General features: G+C 48.9%; 1 protein-coding gene across 1 annotated transcript in view; it reads left to right on the top strand.

Moving 5' to 3' along the window:
* Window positions 1-1,223: 1,223 nt before the first annotated feature.
* The window catches only part of yjefn3 (YjeF N-terminal domain containing 3), a gene marked incomplete at its 3' end in the record, with an annotated part of 45,054 nt that continues 27,853 nt past the window's right edge, over window positions 1,224-18,424 (top strand). Inside the window, exon 1 of the mRNA XM_080833838.1 lies at window positions 1,224-1,456. Coding sequence (XP_080689964.1) covers window positions 1,398-1,456 — 59 coding nt within the window. The 5' untranslated portion in view covers window positions 1,224-1,397. The remainder of the gene's footprint in view (window positions 1,457-18,424) is intronic.

Consider the following 18,424-nt stretch of genomic DNA (forward strand, 5'->3'; position numbering starts at 1 on the left):
GGTAATGAAGGTAACATGATAGTATGATTGTGTGTATTTAATGTAAGGGTGGGGTAATGAAGGTAACATGATAGTATGATTGTGTGTATTTAATGTAAGGGTGGGGTAATGAAGGTAACATGATAGTATGATTGTGTGTATTTAATGTAAGGGTGGGGTAATGAAGGTAACATGATAGTATGATTGTGTGTATTTAATGTAAGGGTGGGGTAATGAAGGTAACATGATAGTATGATTGTGTGTATTTATGGTAAGGGTGGGGTAATGAAGGTAACATGATAGTATGATTGTGTGTATTTAATGTAAGGGTGGGGTAATGAAGGTAACATGATAGTATGATTGTGTGTATTTATGGTAAGGGTGGGGTAATGAAGGTAACAGTACCCTGCAGACACATCAGGCGGTCATCTGGCTACAAGAACTGCTTTGGCACAGAAATGCAAATAACCTTTATTTTCTGTAATATTTTTCCCCTTTTTATTATATTATCATGAATTCATTATTCAAAACCTAGCATATATGTATATATTACCCTTTAGTTTACGTATATAATCTAACCATATATACATATCCATATTCGTGACGCATTAGTTCATTTAACCTGATATTTGAATCAACACAGCCCTAACTGTGTATAATACTCCATTCCCTTTCATTTCATTTGTCTCAGAAAAATCACATTTTAATTTTGTATTAGCGACGGACAGAGACTTTCATCATAGTCAAAGCCCACAATCATCCCTTTTTATTAGCATTGATTGATCTGTGCTCTCCTGACACAGTGAAGCCTCTTGCGCTCTCCCCCCCCCCTCTCTCTCTCTCTCTCCCTCCCTCTCTCTCTCTCTCTCTCTCTCCCTCTCCCTCTCTCTCTCTCTCCCCCCCCTCTCTCACCCTCTCTCTCTCTCTCTCTCTCTCTCTCTCCCTCTCTCTCTCCCCCCCTCCCTTCTTTGTTGTTGAGGATGCCACCTCTAGTGGGGGATGCTCTCTCTGGTCGACTGAACTGCTAGTACAGTGAGCTCAGCCAATCGGATGATTCCCGCCATGTTGCCCTGTGCCTTAATTGGCCAGCGCTGCCAGTTCTAGCAGCTGATGCGAACACGAAGCTCACTTCATGAGTCAAACAGGCAGCACTGGAGAGACAGACGGAGAGCCAAGGAGCTGATCTAGAGACAGGTTCAGGGAGAGGGAGACAGAGAGGCAAGGAGCTAAGGAGCTGATCTAGAGACAGGTTCAGGGAGAGGGAGACAGAGACAGAGAGCCAAGGAGCTGATCTAGAGACAGGTTCAGGGAGAGGGATACAGAGAGAGAGAGAGACAGAGAGAGAGAAGGCTGAGAGAGATTTCACTGCCAGGTTGAATCTTGAACCATCTGCCTTTGCCTCTCACAGAAAAGACAAGATGAATCACAGCACCAGTGAACCGGAGACAGAGAACACAGATACCCTGCGCTACCTAAGGTAAGCAAGAGGCAAAGGAAGCAGACACACACACACACACACACACACACACACACACACACACACACACACACAAACACACACACAGACACAAACACACACACACACATAATACAGAGAACACAGAGAGCATACGCTACCTCAGGTAACCATTAATGGGACACATGTTCTAATTCCACTGGTGTTCTAATACCACTGGTGTTCTAATTCCACTGGTGTTCTAATACCACTGGTGTTCTAATACCACTGATGTTCTGTTTGGAGTGGATGGCCTCGCTGAACAGCCACCTGTGGGGATGGAACGGACGTGTGTGAAGTTTGAGCCTCATTCATTGTGACCCTGTCATCATTCATTTGGACCCTGCTGCGTTGATCTATCTGTTGTTGCGATGTCTGTCACGCGTGAATCCTGTACGGCCTCCCCTGGAACTCTTCACTGTTAAGAGTAGAGATTTATAATCGCTCGTTTAGTTTGCCTTCAGGTGGTGAGATAGTATAGCAGGGGAGACAGTGATTGTTGATTAATAAAGTTGTGATTAATTGCAGTGGGCTACACAGTTCACTCTTCAGTTGAGCCAACTGACCTGACCTGTCGTAGAGGAAGCCTTATAATTGCTGTGGTGGGCAGAAATATCTTCCTGTGAGCCAAAGGTGTTTCCTTTCTAGTGGTGAGAATTTTGTGTAAAGCCTAGAGCCAGTGCCACTAACTCTGTGCTTTCCCTAACCCTTACTTTGGATTGTCCATGTCTATACTGTGCTTTGCCTTTTTCCAATGAAAGTACGAGGCTCTTCTAGAGGGCGTTGGCCACCTTCCTACCTGCGTGTGCTGTGTGTGAAGTCTGCATGCTGTGAGTAACACAGGGAATTAAATAGATCAGTAAAACACAGATCATATCAGGGGAATGATAAGAATGGATTAAGAACAGATTCATATCATAGAAGAGAAAGGTGGACATTTGAGTTGTCTGCATTCAAATGTATGTTAAATTGCATGTAAGATAGATGGCAGTTCCCCACACAACCTCAACAAGAGTTTTAGTAAAATACGTATCACAGCTATAAATGCAGCAAGTGCACTAGGCTGCAGTTTCCCATCTCTGCTCACAGAACTAGGTTAACCTCACTGAAATGAAACCAATAGGAGCCACCTGCTGCATGCAGTTTCTCCACAGGCTGCAGTGTCATTAGAAACTAGCTTCTGGCTTTGTTATGTATTCACACATAATTCAACTCATACAAAAGAGAAACGCAGATTCGCTGTAACCATGGACACAGGGCTGTAATCATTGACACAGGGCTGTAACCATGGACACAGGGCTGTAGAGACACCATGGACACAGGGCTGTAACCAGGGACACAGGGCTGTAGAGACACCATGGACACACGGCTGTAACCATGGACACAGGGCTGTAACCATGGACACAGGGCTGTAACCACGGACACAGGGCTGTAGAGACACCATGGACACACGGCTGTAGAGACACCATGGACACAGGGCTGTAACCATGGACACAGGGCTGTAACCATGGACACAGGGCTGTAGAGACACCATGGACACACGGCTGTAACCATGGACACAGGGCTGTAACCATGGACACATGGCTGTAACCATGGACACAGGGCTGTAACCATGGACACAGGGCTGTAACCATGGACACAGGGCTGTAGAGACGGCATGGAAACACGGCTGTAACCATGGACACAGGGCTGTAACCATGGACACAGGGCTGTAACCATGGACACAGGGCTGTAACCATGGACACATGGTTGTAACCATGGACACAGGGCTGTAGAGACACCATGGACACACGGCTGTAGAGACACCATAGACACAGGGCTGTAGAGACACCATGGACACAGGGCTGTAACCATGGACACAGGGCTGTAACCGAGGTGTCATATCATGATGCCTGTGAGCTACGTGTGAGGACACCAACTATTGTTGTGTATACATCCTTGTTAAGTCGCTTTTGATCGGTTTAAGTCGTTTGAAGCGTCTGCTAAATGACGAATTGTAAATTAAATGAAATGTACTGTTAAAGCAGCACTCCCATCACACACCACCAGACAGCCATGACAAGATGCTCCATGCCTTTCACATCACACACCCACCAGACAGCCATGACAAGATGCCTCACGCCTCTTAAGACTTTGAAGCATTACTGTAGGAGACACTTTGTCCTCAGCTGAAGGCTGATTGTTATTCCTGGGGCTTATAATTCTTCCCCACCCTTTGGAGCTGCTGGGAGAAACCTGATTTCCTGCCGTGCCTGCTGCTGCTGGAGGGGGTGTATTTATATACACACACACACACACACACACACACACACACACACGCACAAACACTAACACACACACTGCTGCTGGAGGGGGTGTATTTATAGCCAGACCTCCTAAATGTAATAATCCTGGCCCAGGCAGGGAGGAGCCGGGTGGATGAGTCGTAACCAAATACTGTATTGCATTTAATGGTTGTGGCCATTAAAGAGAGATTAGTTATGAGACTCGGTTGATGCCGCTTAGATGCAGGGGAGGGTGCAGCAGTTGTGTGGAAGTAGACACAGCCGCTGAGCCTGGAATACATGAAGAGAATTAGCAGAACTCTATACTGATCCCTTCCTAACTAGTTCATTCAGTTTGGACCCGATTTAGCTTCAACATGGAAGTGCTCATCACCATGTGATTCATTCCATGTTTGGGCAATGATGGGGACGTGAAGGCCGTTCCACTTGATTTCTTTTCTGCGCCGTGTCATCACTAGGTTGCCTACAGCCCGCGATGACGTCTGAGTAATCAGTACACACTTCATGTCAGAATCATCATGTGCTAAGGCCGTGTTTTAAACGTCTTAAACATTTTTCTCCTGCAGTTGCGGTTCCATGTAGTGTGCCGTGTCGTGTGTTTTCTACTGATTGCAAAAATTAAGCTCTGCTGGGAACTGCTTCATCAGTGTTGTAAGGCAATCCTGTAATTACTACCCCGTCAGCAGGTGGAACAGCATGGGACTGTGTGACAAGGCTTCAACACTTTCAACACAATTTGACAAACCCTTGGCCTGAAACTCAGTGCACATTGATACAAGTTGGTAAATCTGACATCATTTTTATGTGTGTGTGTGTGCGTGTGCGTGTGCGTGTGCGTGTGTGTGAGTGTTGGTAAATCTGACAGTTTAAATGTGACACCCCAGTGACTCCCTGTTGAGTTATACTATAGCACTTCTGACTCTTTACAACTCATTAACTCTCACACTCTCTCATTATTTCATTAACTCTCAACTGTCATTAACTCTCACCAACTCAATCTTTCTGCAAAGGAAGATGACAGGGATAATTGGGAAAAGGAGCTCCTTTTATAACGAGGTTGATGTAGAAGAAGGGGATAATTGGGAAAAGGAGCTAGGCTAGGAGCTAGACTAGGCTAGGAGCTAGGCTCATAACGGTGTTGATGTCTACCACCTGAGGGAGGAGCTAGCTGCTGCAGTATTATTATATGTTCCAAGGATTACTAATTTGCAAGCCAAACACATGCTTGTGCGTGTGAACTCAGTGATAACATCCCCATTCATTATTTACTTCCTCCTATGACAAGGCACACACGCTGAGAGACAGGACCACACACGTTGCCATTGATTGCCATCATTGATTTGCTAGTACCAATCATGTAAATCCCATTGTAATCTCAGTGGGCTTCTAAACGAATCAATGTGCATAATCAATGTCTATTACTTCATTAATGACATAATTTAGGTGTGCTATGGGAATCTGTTTTTAGCATTAGCTGCGTATTTTAACCTGCATATCCTTGGGCTGGCCCTGGTGAGGATAGCGTTGCCCTGGTGATGATAGCGTTGCCATGGTGATGATAGCGTTGCCCTGGTGAGGATAAGGTTGCCCTGGTGATGATAGCGTTGGGCTGGTGATGATAGCGTTGCCCTGGTGATGATAGCGTTGCCCTGATGAGGATAGCGTTGCCCTGGTGAGGATAGCGTTGGTCATGATGCTAGATGGTGCCTATATGGACAGATCCACAGAATATGCAAGCATACATATGAGTTATCAGCACTGCAGCATGAAGCTGGCATGTTCAAGCACTCCAGGGTCTAAATAACAATAGTGGGCCCACAGTCACGGCCAGCAGTAGGTGGTTTAGAATGAGCTGAAGCTTCACCAGTTCATTCAGATGCAGCACCCTTGTGTACAGAGGCTAGAAGTGATGTGTCACAATGTATAGAGACATGTTATCAATGGGGAGACAGGCAGACATCTCTTTCTGTATGAAGCTTGTAGAAGATTCCAATCCTATCCTAACCGTAGGAGATCCACTGCACTGTGATCAGGCCTTGATGTGTGATGATACCCACATTAGACCTCTCTTAAGACCAAGGAAGGAGTAGGGTTAGGGATAGGGTCATGCGTGCATGCGTGTGTGTCTGTGTGTGTGTGTGTGTGTGTGTGTGTGTGTGTGTGTGTGTGTGCAGGCGTGTTTGTGTGTGTGCATGCAGGCGTGTCTGTGCGTGTGTATGTGTGTGTGTGTGTGTGTGTGTGAGGACTCACTACTTTAATCTTAGCATTTCCCCATATCAACACAGGCGTAAGAGATGAAGGAGACATTTTATCATGATTTCATCTCAAAGAATTGTCCACAACTCAACCAACCATGGCTGAAATGGATAAGCCACTGCTCTGCATGTTGATAGTGTCTGCCACTAAATAAGCCATGAAGTGCATTCATTGTACTCGTTGAATCCATACAGCATTCTGTGCAAATCATTTCAGATCTGACTACCAAGTCGTTAAATCTGGCAGGTTTTAAGAGCTAAAGAATACATTTTAGTTTGTCTCTCCACAATCATTACCATGTGTCTGTTGACCATTCAGTGATCTGTCTTATAGCGATTGTGGTGTGTGGATAAATATAGGAATATAAATATATTTGTATGAACATTGTAGTAATCTGTTATTCTTTAAACGTTAACTCTTCTTCTTGAATCTATGCTCATGCACACACACACACACGCACATGCACACAAACACACACACACACACACACACACACACACACACACACACACATACACAGTATAGTGTAGGTATGTATTGTGTGCCAACTGAAGAGATATTGACAGTTCCTCCTCCCCCTTCAAATCTCCTTAATCAGGGACGTGCAGGGATTTTTTAAGGGCCTTTGTTCTGCCCTGGAAAAAAGGGGCAACACGGTCATTTTTGTAATCGCCGCCACCACACCTTCTTCCCCTGCACGCATATTCTGCCTATATCACTCGATCACTAACCGCTGCCACGCCCTCTCTCCCTGCACGCATATTCTGCCTATATCACTCGATCACTAACCGCCACCACACCCCCTCCCCCTTCACGCATATTCCGCAATTTTTGTAATGTAGGCCTACATCATAATTTCCTTTGGAGGGGCAATTTGAGCTGAGGATATGGGCAGTTGCCCGGGCAACCTTAGCCCCCTCCTGTGCACGCCCCTGGGTGTGTGTGTGTGTGTGTGTGTGTGTGTGTGTGCCTTAATGACCTCCAACGTCATGTCCTGGATAATGAAGGGTGTGCATCAGAAGGAGTCTGTTCTATGAGTAAGGGTACACACACACACACACACAGACACACACACACACACACACACAGCCATGTCTTGGATAATGAAGGCTGCCCATCAGAAGGAGCCTGTTCTATGAGTGAGGGGAATGGTGATGGGGGATGGGCTTGTTCTTCAAGGAAGTACCTCTTTCTCAGCGCTACAGTGTCCTCGTGTTTACAAAAATGAAATGGGATTTAGATGCGTGTCATGGTTGCCATGGGTTGGTCACCATTGCCTGTTTCCTCTTTGCTCTTCTCATTAAAAATACAATACATTTCTTTGAGATAGAATTGAGGCTTTTCCATGGTACAGCCAAATGCTTTTCAAAGAGGGATTCCTATTGATTGGAACAGGCCTGAAGCTCAAACACAGGAGGGAGATGATTCTCGTAGCGTGCAGATGAGGGAGATGATTCTTCTCTTTACTCCCACGGTGCAGATCTGAATATGAAATGTTCGTATGGGCACAGAGGGCACCCAGAGGTTAAATATAGGCATTTGATTGTGAGTTGCTAGTGAGCTGCGTGTGTGTGACATGTGCTGAGAGATGAGGCATGACAGGCTGTCAGCGAGGGGAGAGATGGTGTTGATCTCCGCTGCTCGTAGCGTGCAGCACCAGCTGATGGCTCATGCCATTGCCCTCAGGCATGGCCCGGCCATAAGTCTTAATCAGAAAGGTCGCCAGAGATTTCTATTTTTCCCCACTGTTCCATGGCAAGGCAAACCACCGTCTCTTTTGGTCTGTTGACTGTCCACACAGATATATCCAAGAGTCAGTCTCTCTCTCTCTCTCTCTCTCTGTCTCTCTACAGATGTATCCAAGAGCGTGTCCTTTAAAACCAAAGCAGCATTTGTGCATTACATTACAGGGCTCCCACAGTGAATTGAGAACATGCACGTTCAATTCATTTTTCCCAGGGTGTTGACTACAAATTGTGGCTATTTCGCAGTCAAAAAATAAACTCAACACAAGAGAGGTTGGCTGGAGAGGAAGTAGCTGACACACACACACGCATACGCGCACACACACACAGGTTGGCTGCAGAGGAAGTAGCAGTGGAAAGGTGCTGAGTTGGGGGTGGAGGGGGTTGATTGGAGGCTTTTAGAAAAAAAACTGCTCTCATTCACTGCTATCGCCATGACAACAGCAGGGCCGAATTCCAGCAGGGTGAGGAGAGTGTCGGGGCCTAAAGGTTATTTTGAGATTTCGGGGGTGGTGAAATCCTGTTGGCATGAAACAAAAGAATGTTGTATTTTTGGAGCCTAATCATCTCGGAGCTCAGCAGTGATCCTGGATTAGATTTAAATGACAATAACTGTATTAAGAGCAAATCCATGCGTACACATTTTTGAACTGTGTCTTCAGTGCTGGTGTCTGGAGGAATGACTAAGCCTTGTCTTGGAGCCTTTTTTTCAAGGGCATAGTTCACAGCTGTTAATGTGTGCATGTATGCAGATGGAATACTTTTCTTGTATAGATAGTCTTGTCTAGATGTTCAGTCATGTTACTACTCAGTTCCACATCACATATCATCTGGATGTAGACGTATCATCTGGATGTTCTCCACTTCACTGCTGGTCTCAGACAGCCAGAGTGGCATGTAGCAGTCGTTTATGGACAACTCTTTGCCTTTTTCATAACTGTCTGCATTTCCACTGATAGATTGTGTGTCCAACAGTTGCCATAGAAACAATTGGACTGTTACCATTTTAGATGTGAAAAGTGTGTGTGTATGTTTGTGCGTAAAGTGTTTGTGTTTGTGTATGGGTGCGTGTGTGTGTGTGTGTGTGTGTGTGTATTTAAAGTGTTTGTGTATTTAAAGTGTTTGTGTATGTGTGTACATATAGTTGTGTATGTGTGTGTAAAGTGTGTGTTTATGTGTGTCTAAAGTGCTTGTGTATGTGTGTCTGTAAAGTTGTGTTATGCATTGACTATGGACATGCAGAGTGTGTTAGAAGCATTTAAGCATTAAGAGATCGAGTCTAGTTGCTTCGTTCTGCTGTGTGATGATGTCACAGGGGACGTGTTATGATCTCACAGGGGACCACTAATTGGGCACATTGTTTCAGCCTGTTGAGCTTTCATCATCAGATCACTTTTGCCCTGTTCAAGGCGAGTATGCGTTTGAGCTTTCATCATCAGATCCCTCTTGCCCTGTTCAAGACGAGTACGCGTTTGAGTTTTCATCATCAGATCACTCTTGCCCTGTTCAAGACGAGTATGCGTTTGAGCTTTCATCATCATGAGATCACTCTTGCCCTGTTCAAGACGAGTACGCGTTTGAGCTTTCATCATCAGATCACTCTTGCCCTGTTCAAGACGAGTATGCGTTTGAGCTTTCATCATCATCATCATCAGATCACTCTTGCCCTGTTCAAGATAAGTATGCGTTTGAGCTTTCATCATCATCAGATCACTCTTGCCCTGTTCAAGACGAGTATGCGTTTGATCTTTCATCATCAGATCACTCTTGCCCTGTTCAAGACGAGACCGCATTTAAGCTTTCATCATCATCATCAGATCACACTTGCCCTGTTCAAGACGAGTATGCGTTTGTGTCTGAACCTTGATCACATGAAGGCCTTTGCTGCTCCACACAAACAACCTGTTTGTGCTGCCCAGCTAGTGGGGCCAATGTGTGTTTGTGCTGCCCAGCTAGTGGGGCCAATGTGTGTTTGTGCTGCCCAGCTAGTGGGGCCAATGTGTGTTTGGAGTTTGTGCTGCCCAGCTAGCGAGGCCAATGTGTGTTTGGAGTTTGTGCTGCCCAGCTAGCGAGGCCAATGTGTGTTTGAATATGACTTTGACTTTCCACACCAGTGGTTCCAGGCAGAGCATGGGGACATGAGCGGCTGGATAACAGCTTTGGCATGGAACATGGAATCAAACACCTGATGGCAGATGCAAGAAATGAAGAACGAGTGAAAATAGATATAAAAAGCAGATGAATGCTGAGTTGATTGGAACCTTTGAGAGTCTGTTTGCGGTTGCCAGGTGACAGTTCTCTGAAAGATGTGAATCCACCACGTCCAAGATTCTTTTCTGTTCTATTTAAAAAACAGAGTGTTACAATTCAGCCGTGGGAACTGTCAATTTTCGTTTTCTTCAATCATCTTCAATCTTTAGTCAGCAGCCCGACAGGCTGTCAGAAACTCAAAGCCTTCCCACTGAGGAGGTGTGTTGATGTTGAAGCTGATAACGTGAGACAGACGATGGCTGGGTTAAGACTACAATAGCAACCAGCTATTGTGTGTTTGTGTGTGTGTGTGTGTGTGTGTGTGTGTGTGTGTGTGTGTGTCTGCGTATCCCTGGCAGAGTGCTTTAGCAAATCTACTGCTGTGGCAAAGCCAATGTATGCATCAAACACACACACACACACATACACACACACACACACACACACACACACACACACACACACACTACTGCTGTGGCAAAGCCCATGTATGCATCAAACACATTTATAATACTGTCTTGAATTGCGACAAATCCGTTTTTTCTTGTCTTCATGTCTTTTCCAAGCAGCTACACTCTGTAAGAACAGCCTCATTTGTAGCAACTCTGCTCTGGTCTGAGAAACCTCCCTGTCTCCCAGCCTGGGCCCTGGGGAGACACACACACACACACACACACACAGCCCTGGGGAGGCTGTTATTATTGGGCCCACTCTCTTATCTGCCTCAAGCCCCAATAAGCTTTGCATCACAGCTGCCAGAAGATGATCCATCAAGGCCACATATATACCCCTTGTACACACAGCCGCAGTCTGGATGACACACTCACACACACACACACACACAAACACACATACACACACACACAGCCACAGCCACACACACACACACACACACACACACACACACACACACACACACACACACACACAGCACTGAACCACCCCCAATCACCACTGACTCCCTCCATATGGCACTGAACACACACACACACACAAACACACACACAGCACTGAACCAGCCCCAATCACCACTGACTTCCTCCATATGGCACTGAACACACACACACACACACACACACACACACACACACACACACACACACACACACACTGCACTGGACCAGCCTCAATCACCACTGACCTCCTCCATATGGCTCATCCTGGTCTACTCTCTCCTTATTCTCCTGGCCCTCAGGGCCGCCTTCGATACTTAATAATAATAATAATAATTCATTTTATTTGTTAAGCACTCTTCATTCTAAGCAGAATCTCAGAGTGCTAAAGGACAAAAGGACAGTTTAAGAAAATATATACATTTTTTAAAAAGTAGGAAATGCCTTTATGAATAAAAAGGTTTTTAGGCCAGTCTTAAGACTAGGCCAGTCTTAAGACTAGTGTCTAGTCTAGTGTCTGTGTTGCCCTTAAGTGGTCCGGGAGGCTGTTCCACAGTCGAGGGGCTGCAGCGGCGAAGGCCTGGTCTCCCATGGTGCGTAGCCTGGTGTTTGGGATCTGCAGGGACAGACTGTTATTGGATCTGAGGGGGCGGGTTGATGTTTGGGGAGTGATGAGTTCTTGCAGGTAAGGGGGGGCATGACCATTTATGCATTGGTGGGTGAGTAGGAGGACTTTGTAGTCAATGCGGGATGAGACAGGGCGCCAGTGCAGTGAGTGTAAAATGGGGGTTATGTGGTTGTATTTCCTGACTCTCATCAGGATCCTGGCAGCGCTGTTCTGGATGTACTGCAGCTTTTGGATGTTCCTGCCAGTGATCCCAGTGAACAGTGAATTGCAGTAGTCCAGTCTTGAGGAGATGAAGGCGTGGACGAGCTTCTCAGCATCTGGCAGGGTTAAAGTGGGGCGGAGCTTGGCGATGTTTTTGAGATGGTAGAAGGAGATTTTGCACAGATGCTTTATATGTTCGTTGAAGGTGAGGTGAGGGTCAAACCTAACTCCTAAAAACATTGTAGTGGAAAAAGTCACACCTCGTTATCACTTGGCCCTATTTTCAATACGCTCGATAATGCAATCTCACAGCTAGAGTCTACCTGTTTGATTCGCGAAAGTTGATTCGCGAAAGTTTGATTCACCAAAGTTGCCTGAGAGAAACGTCCATCACAGGAAAACGATGAAAACTGAGACAACATTTGATAAAATTGACATAAAGCATCGTTTTCCTGTGATGGACGTTTCTCTCAGGCAACTTTGGTGAATCAGATTGCATTATCGAGCGTATTGAAAATAGGGCCAAGTGATAACGAGGTGTGACTTTTTCCACTACAATGTTTTTGGGATGCAAATATATCACTCTTTTGAACACATAATGTTTTGGGAAGAGAAACTTTTTATTTTGCTGGGTCTATCAAACCTGCCGGACTACTTTCGGTTTGACCAAAACTGGACGAGAACTCTGCTCACAGGACGCTGTCGGGGGTAAGTGATGCATGATTGCATGACACTGGTGACGGGGAAGCCATACAGATTCATGTCTTAAAAACCGAACTATCCCTTTAAGATCACCAACAATGATAATGTTTGTTGAGATACTTCAGAGTGAGGTCAGCAGATCACTTATCTCTGGTAAAAAAGATGAGTTTGGCTTTGGAGGACGGTAAATGAGAAGCACTGTCATGGGGTATGGATGTTTGCATTTGAAGGTCAAACATTCCCTAGAGGAAAGGTCAGGCAGTTGCAGAGGGGATAGTTTTAGTCCAGCCCGGTGTATGATGGCCAGTCCACCACCACGACCAGAGCTGCGGGCTTTCTCCATGTAGTTGTATCCAGGTGGGCATGCTTCATTGAGCACGTAGTAGTCCGCTGGTTTATGCCAGGTTTCAGTTAGGCACATGAAGTCAAGCCTTTTCTCTATAATATGGTAATTTATGAGGAGGGATTTATTTGTGAGGGATTGTGTATTAAACAGCTCCATGGTGATAGGAGACAGAGCTGAGGGTGGGAGTCTCTGCAAGCTCCGTAATACGCGGCGATGCACTCCATATTTTCCACTTTGCCTAGTCTTGGGTATTTTTCTATTTGTTGTCAATACCGGAATGGGACAGCAGAGGGCGCTAGATGCTGTAAGCTGCAGGGGGATCGTAGTTTCCACAGGAGAGGAGCGGAAGTCAGAGGCAGGAAGTCATTTCTGAGCATGGCGACTGCATCTGCATGTGTCTATGCATGTCACGGTATAGTGGATATTTGCAGCTAGCAGGCGTGAGCCTTTCGCGTTTGTGTGTAATCCATCCCTCAAGTAGAGTGATTGTCTGTTCCAGAAAACATCGAAATTGTCAATAAAGCCCACGTTGGCACTGAAGTCAGTTTTTGTGAGCTCTGACTGACAACGGGCAGTGTCATTTGACCCAACATGGACGATAATCCTCCGAATTGTAGATGGGAGAGTAACTTGGTAGCATATCCCGGAGCTCGGCCAGGACGTCAGTAACCAAGGCGCCTGGCATACAACGCGTGATAACGTTGAAGAAGCGCAAATGTCTAGTGATGGAGTCGCCGATTATCAGAGTGGATGGTGGGAACAGTGGCTGAATGACTGGGATCTTGGGGCCGGGGATACAGTTTGTGGTGGTAGTGGTTCCAGAGGCTCCCTGCAGCGGCTGTTCCACCGAGAGCTGGAGAGGAGAGGCACTGTCGGGCTCCGCCTCAGGAGGCACCGTGGGAAAAGGTGCCGATCGCCTGGAGACTGCCTCCTGCAGCAGTCTTCGCCGGGATGAGGAATATCCATTTTTCTGTTGGCCTGGTTGATCGGACTGGATGGTAGATGCGGCGACGGACGGATGCTTCACCGGAGGAACCCTTGGACAACCTTTGGAGAGAGCTTCAGCCACCAGGGAGGAATCGACCGGAGAAACAGCCCCAATCGCCGGGACACTGGCAAGCGTCCAGTGGGAAGTTGCCGGAGGTGATGACTGGGCTGGCGAGGCACGCGGCAGGTCCTGCTGTTCGTCCGACTTGGCCGGTGGAGTGATTGAAGCTTCGACTGCGGCGAGGGCCTCATACCGATTTCCGAGGGGCAGAGCAGGTATGACCGCCCTAGTGTGCCTTTTTCTTCGGTCGCGAACGATGACCTCCGTCCAGGGTTGAGGGCCAGGAGTGGAGGAGACAGGTGCTCCGATGCCTGATGGGTCCCAGAGGACCGTGTCCTGGAGGGCTGCACTGAGGGTGGAGATCTCCTTTGATTGACTGGTTGCGAGATCAGTGAAGCTGGAGAGTAAAAGTTCCTTCTCCCGGAGTTTTTCACTGAAACTGGAGAGGATCGCTTCTTTCTTTCGCAGCTCAGCAGAAAGTCTACGGATGTCATCAGTCAGGTAAGCTATCTTGTTTTGGGCGTTTTGCAGGAGGATTGAGTCCTCAGGTGATGTTGTCATGTTGTAGGTTGTGCAGTCTGTAGACACAAACAACCTATGCTGTACTCACAAACAATTGATGCGACGATTCTGTACGTCGGTATTTGGTTTTATATACTGTCTCTGTTTACAATCCTACTGCAGTGTTAGTATTTCTGCACAAAATGTTATTGGGTAGGTAATATCCAATGAATCAGGTAGTATCCAATGAGTAGAGCAAGCCAGTTGTTATGCCACTCGCTTCATTCATTACTGTGTGCAAGAGCCCTTTCCTCTGCTCCACCCAAACTGCACCTGAACTCACTTCATTCTCACATCTGTGCACTGGACTCCATAACCCAATTCAGAATTGCTCTTAAACCCATCTCTTCAACTAGCATACTCTCTCTTACTCTCTAGCCATGATACTATGCTACAAATGTTCTCACCTAATGATTTAGCTGCACTGTCAATACATAGAAGAGAGGAATCACACCCATAATGCTAGCACACTGCAGGGACTGGCACACTCTGCAGTATGCATGTCCTCACACACACACACACACACACACACACACACTCTGCAGTAAGCATGTCCTCACACACACACACACACACACACACACACACACACACTCAGTATGCGTGTCCTCAGTGTGCATGTCCTCTCCCTCTTGTGTTTGGTTTGGAAACTCAACTTCCCAGCACAGCCTCTGGCCTCCTCTGGATGCCTCATGTTTGGTGGATGTGTTTCCTGCCTTAATGAGGGATTAAGCCTCTTGGGGGGGGGAGGGGGGGGGCCCTGTACCCCCTAGGTTCACACTGAGATTTACACATTCTGTAGGCACCACTGGCCGCTGCTGCAGCAAGATCCTGCTGTGCCCATCTGTGCCGGTCTGTGCCCGCCCCTCCCTCGGCCTCTCCCCTACTGCCAGTGTCCTCATCCTGTCTGATGCATCATCATCACAGACCAGGCTCAGTTCTAATACAGTCGCAAATTCAGAATGCGTTGGAACATTTATTTTTTCATAAATAAATCAACTTTAAATGCATGTTTAATGCTGCATCATATAGCTGACCAATAACAGACATTCGATTTGGTCGGAGCGTTTACAAGAACATGATTATCATGTAAATAACTTCCTAGAATATGCAAGTGTGGTTGTGATTCAGGAGCTGCATTACTTGACTTGCTTGTTCCTTATTGACTCCTTTGAATGATAAAGCAGGAAAATAATGAAGATCAACCTGCTCTTTCTCATTACTGCTCTCCTCCCTCCATATGGGCCTCCCTCACCTCCCCCCTGCCTCACCTCCCCCCTCCCTCACCTCCTCCCTGCCTCACATCATCTCCTCCCTCCCTCACCTCCCCCCTGCCTGTTGCCTCCCCCTGCCTCAACTTCCCCCTGCCTCACATCAACTCCCCCTGCCTCACCTCCTCCCTGCCTCGCATCACCTCCCCCTGCCTCACCTCCCCCCTGCCTCGCATCACCTCCCCCTGCCTCACCTCCCTCGTGCCTGTTTCCTCCCCCTCCCTCACATCACCCCCCCTCACCTCCCCCCTCCCTCACCTCCTCCTGCCTCACCTCCTCCCTCCCTCACCTCCTCCCTGCCTCTCCTCACCTCCTCCTGCCTCACCTCCTCCCTCCCTCACCTCCTCCCTGCCTCTCATCACCTCCTCCTGCCTCACCTCCCCTCTTCCTGCCTCACCTCCTCCCTCCCTCACCTCCCCTCCCTCACCTCCCCCTGCCTCACCTCCCCCTCCCTCACCTCCCCCTGCCTCACCTCCCCCTGCCTCACCTCCCCCTGCCTCACCTCCTCCCTGCCTCTCCTCACCTCCTCCCGCCTCACCTCCCCCCTCCCTCACCTCCCCCTGCCTCACCTCCCCCTCCCTCACCTCCTCCCTGCCTCTCCTCACCTCCTCCCGCCTCACCTCCCCCCTCCCTCACCTCCTCCTGCCTCACCTCCCCCTCCCTCACCTCCCCCCTCCCTCACCTCCTCCCTGCCTCTCCTCACCTCCTCCTGCCTCACCTCCTCCCGCCTCACCTCCTCCCTCCCTCACCTCCTCCCTGCCTCTCCTCACCTCCTCCTGCCTCACCTCTTCCTGCCTCACCTCCTCCCTCCCTCACCTCCCCCCTGCCTCACCTCCCCCTCCCTCACATCACCTCCTCCCTCCCTCACCTCCCCCCTGCCTGTTGCCTCCCCCTGCCTCACCTCCTCCCTGCCTCACATCAACTCCCCCTGCCTCACCTCCCTCATGCCTGTTTCCTCCCCCTCCCTCACATCACCCCCCCTCACCTCCCCCCTCCCTCACCTCCTCCTGCCTCACCTCCTCCCTCCCTCACCTCCTCCCTGCCTCTCCTCACCTCCTCCTGCCTCACCTCCTCCCTCCCTCACCTCCTCCCTGCCTCTCATCACCTCCTCCTGCCTCACCTCCCCTCTTCCTGCCTCACCTCCTCCCTCCCTCACCTCCCCTCCCTCACCTCCCCCTGCCTCACCTCCCCCTCCCTCACCTCCCCCTGCCTCACCTCCCCCTGCCTCACCTCCTCCCTGCCTCTCCTCACCTCCTCCCGCCTCACCTCCCCCCTCCCTCACCTCCCCCTGCCTCACCTCCCCCTCCCTCACCTCCTCCCTGCCTCTCCTCACCTCCTCCCGCCTCACCTCCCCCTCCCTCACCTCCTCCTGCCTCACCTCCCCCTCCCTCACCTCCCCCCTCCCTCACCTCCTCCCTGCCTCTCCTCACCTCCTCCTGCCTCACCTCCTCCCGCCTCACCTCCTCCCTCCCTCACCTCCTCCCTGCCTCTCCTCACCTCCTCCTGCCTCACCTCTTCCTGCCTCACCTCCTCCCTCCCTCACCTCCCCCCTGCCTCACCTCCCCCTCCCTCACATCACCTCCTCCCTCCCTCACCTCCCCCCTGCCTGTTGCCTCCCCCTGCCTCACCTCCTCCCTGCCTCACATCAACTCCCCCTGCCTCACCTCCCTCATGCCTGTTTCCTCCCCCTCCCTCACATCACCCCCCCTCACCTCCCCCCTCCCTCACCTCCTCCTGCCTCACCTCCTCCCTCCCTCACCTCCTTCCTCCCTCCCTCACCTCCTCCTGCCTCACCTCCTCCTGCCTCACCTCCTCCCTGCCTCACCTCCCCTCCCTCACCTCCCCCTGCCTCACCTCCCCCTCCCTCACCTCCTCCCTGCCTCACCTCCCCCCTCCCTCACCTCCCCCTGCCTCACCTCCCCCTGCCTCACCTCCCCCCTCCCTCACCTCCTCCCTGCCTCTCCTCACCTCCTCCTGCCTCACCTCCCCCTGCCTCACCTCCCTCGTGCCTGTAGCCTCCCCCTGCCTCACCTCCTCCCTGCCTCACATCACCTCCCACCTCCCTCACCTCCCCCCTCCCTCACCTCCTCCCTGCCTCACATGTTGCCTCCCCCTCCCTCACCTCCCCCCTCCCTCACATCCTCCCTGCCTCCCTGCCTGGTTAGCTCTAAGAATAGAACATGGTGCGCTCTAAGAATAGAACATGGAGTGCTCTAAGAATAGAACATGGAGTGCTCTAAGAATAGAACATGGTGTGCTCTAAGAATAGAAAGATAAATGTAGTCCATTTGATATTTAATAACAGGATGGTTTAACTTAATACATGAGGGTCAAAGTATTTTCTAGGAAGCAATTGGTCTTTTTGTTATTTCAGGCAAGCAGCAAATGCCTTTGAAGGTTATTTTACTACTTAAAAATCCAGGGGATTTCTTGCCGGACAGAAAAAGGAAACGATATAGTATGCTCTGATCATATGTAAGTGTGCAAATAGTGACTGAAGAATGGTGAAGGCTATGTGAATACTGTAGTAAGCATAGCAGTTTAGAGGAGACGTGGTGAACGTGCATCATCATTGATTTTTGTAAAGAGGGAATTAATGGCAGGGGGAGAAAGGTCTGGAGAATCTGCTATTTTTGAATTCCTTTATTTCTGCCCCTAAACAGACACAAAAGTCTTAAGTCTTCATCTGTCTTTTTTCTCTCCCTCTATTCCGCCTCGTGTGTGTGGTCAGCATCAAGTTTGGTTGTCAAGTAGCAAGTTCAGC

The sequence above is a fragment of the Sprattus sprattus genome, assembly GCF_963457725.1.
Source record: "Sprattus sprattus genome assembly, chromosome: 3".
Lineage (NCBI taxonomy): Eukaryota > Metazoa > Chordata > Actinopteri > Clupeiformes > Clupeidae > Sprattus > Sprattus sprattus.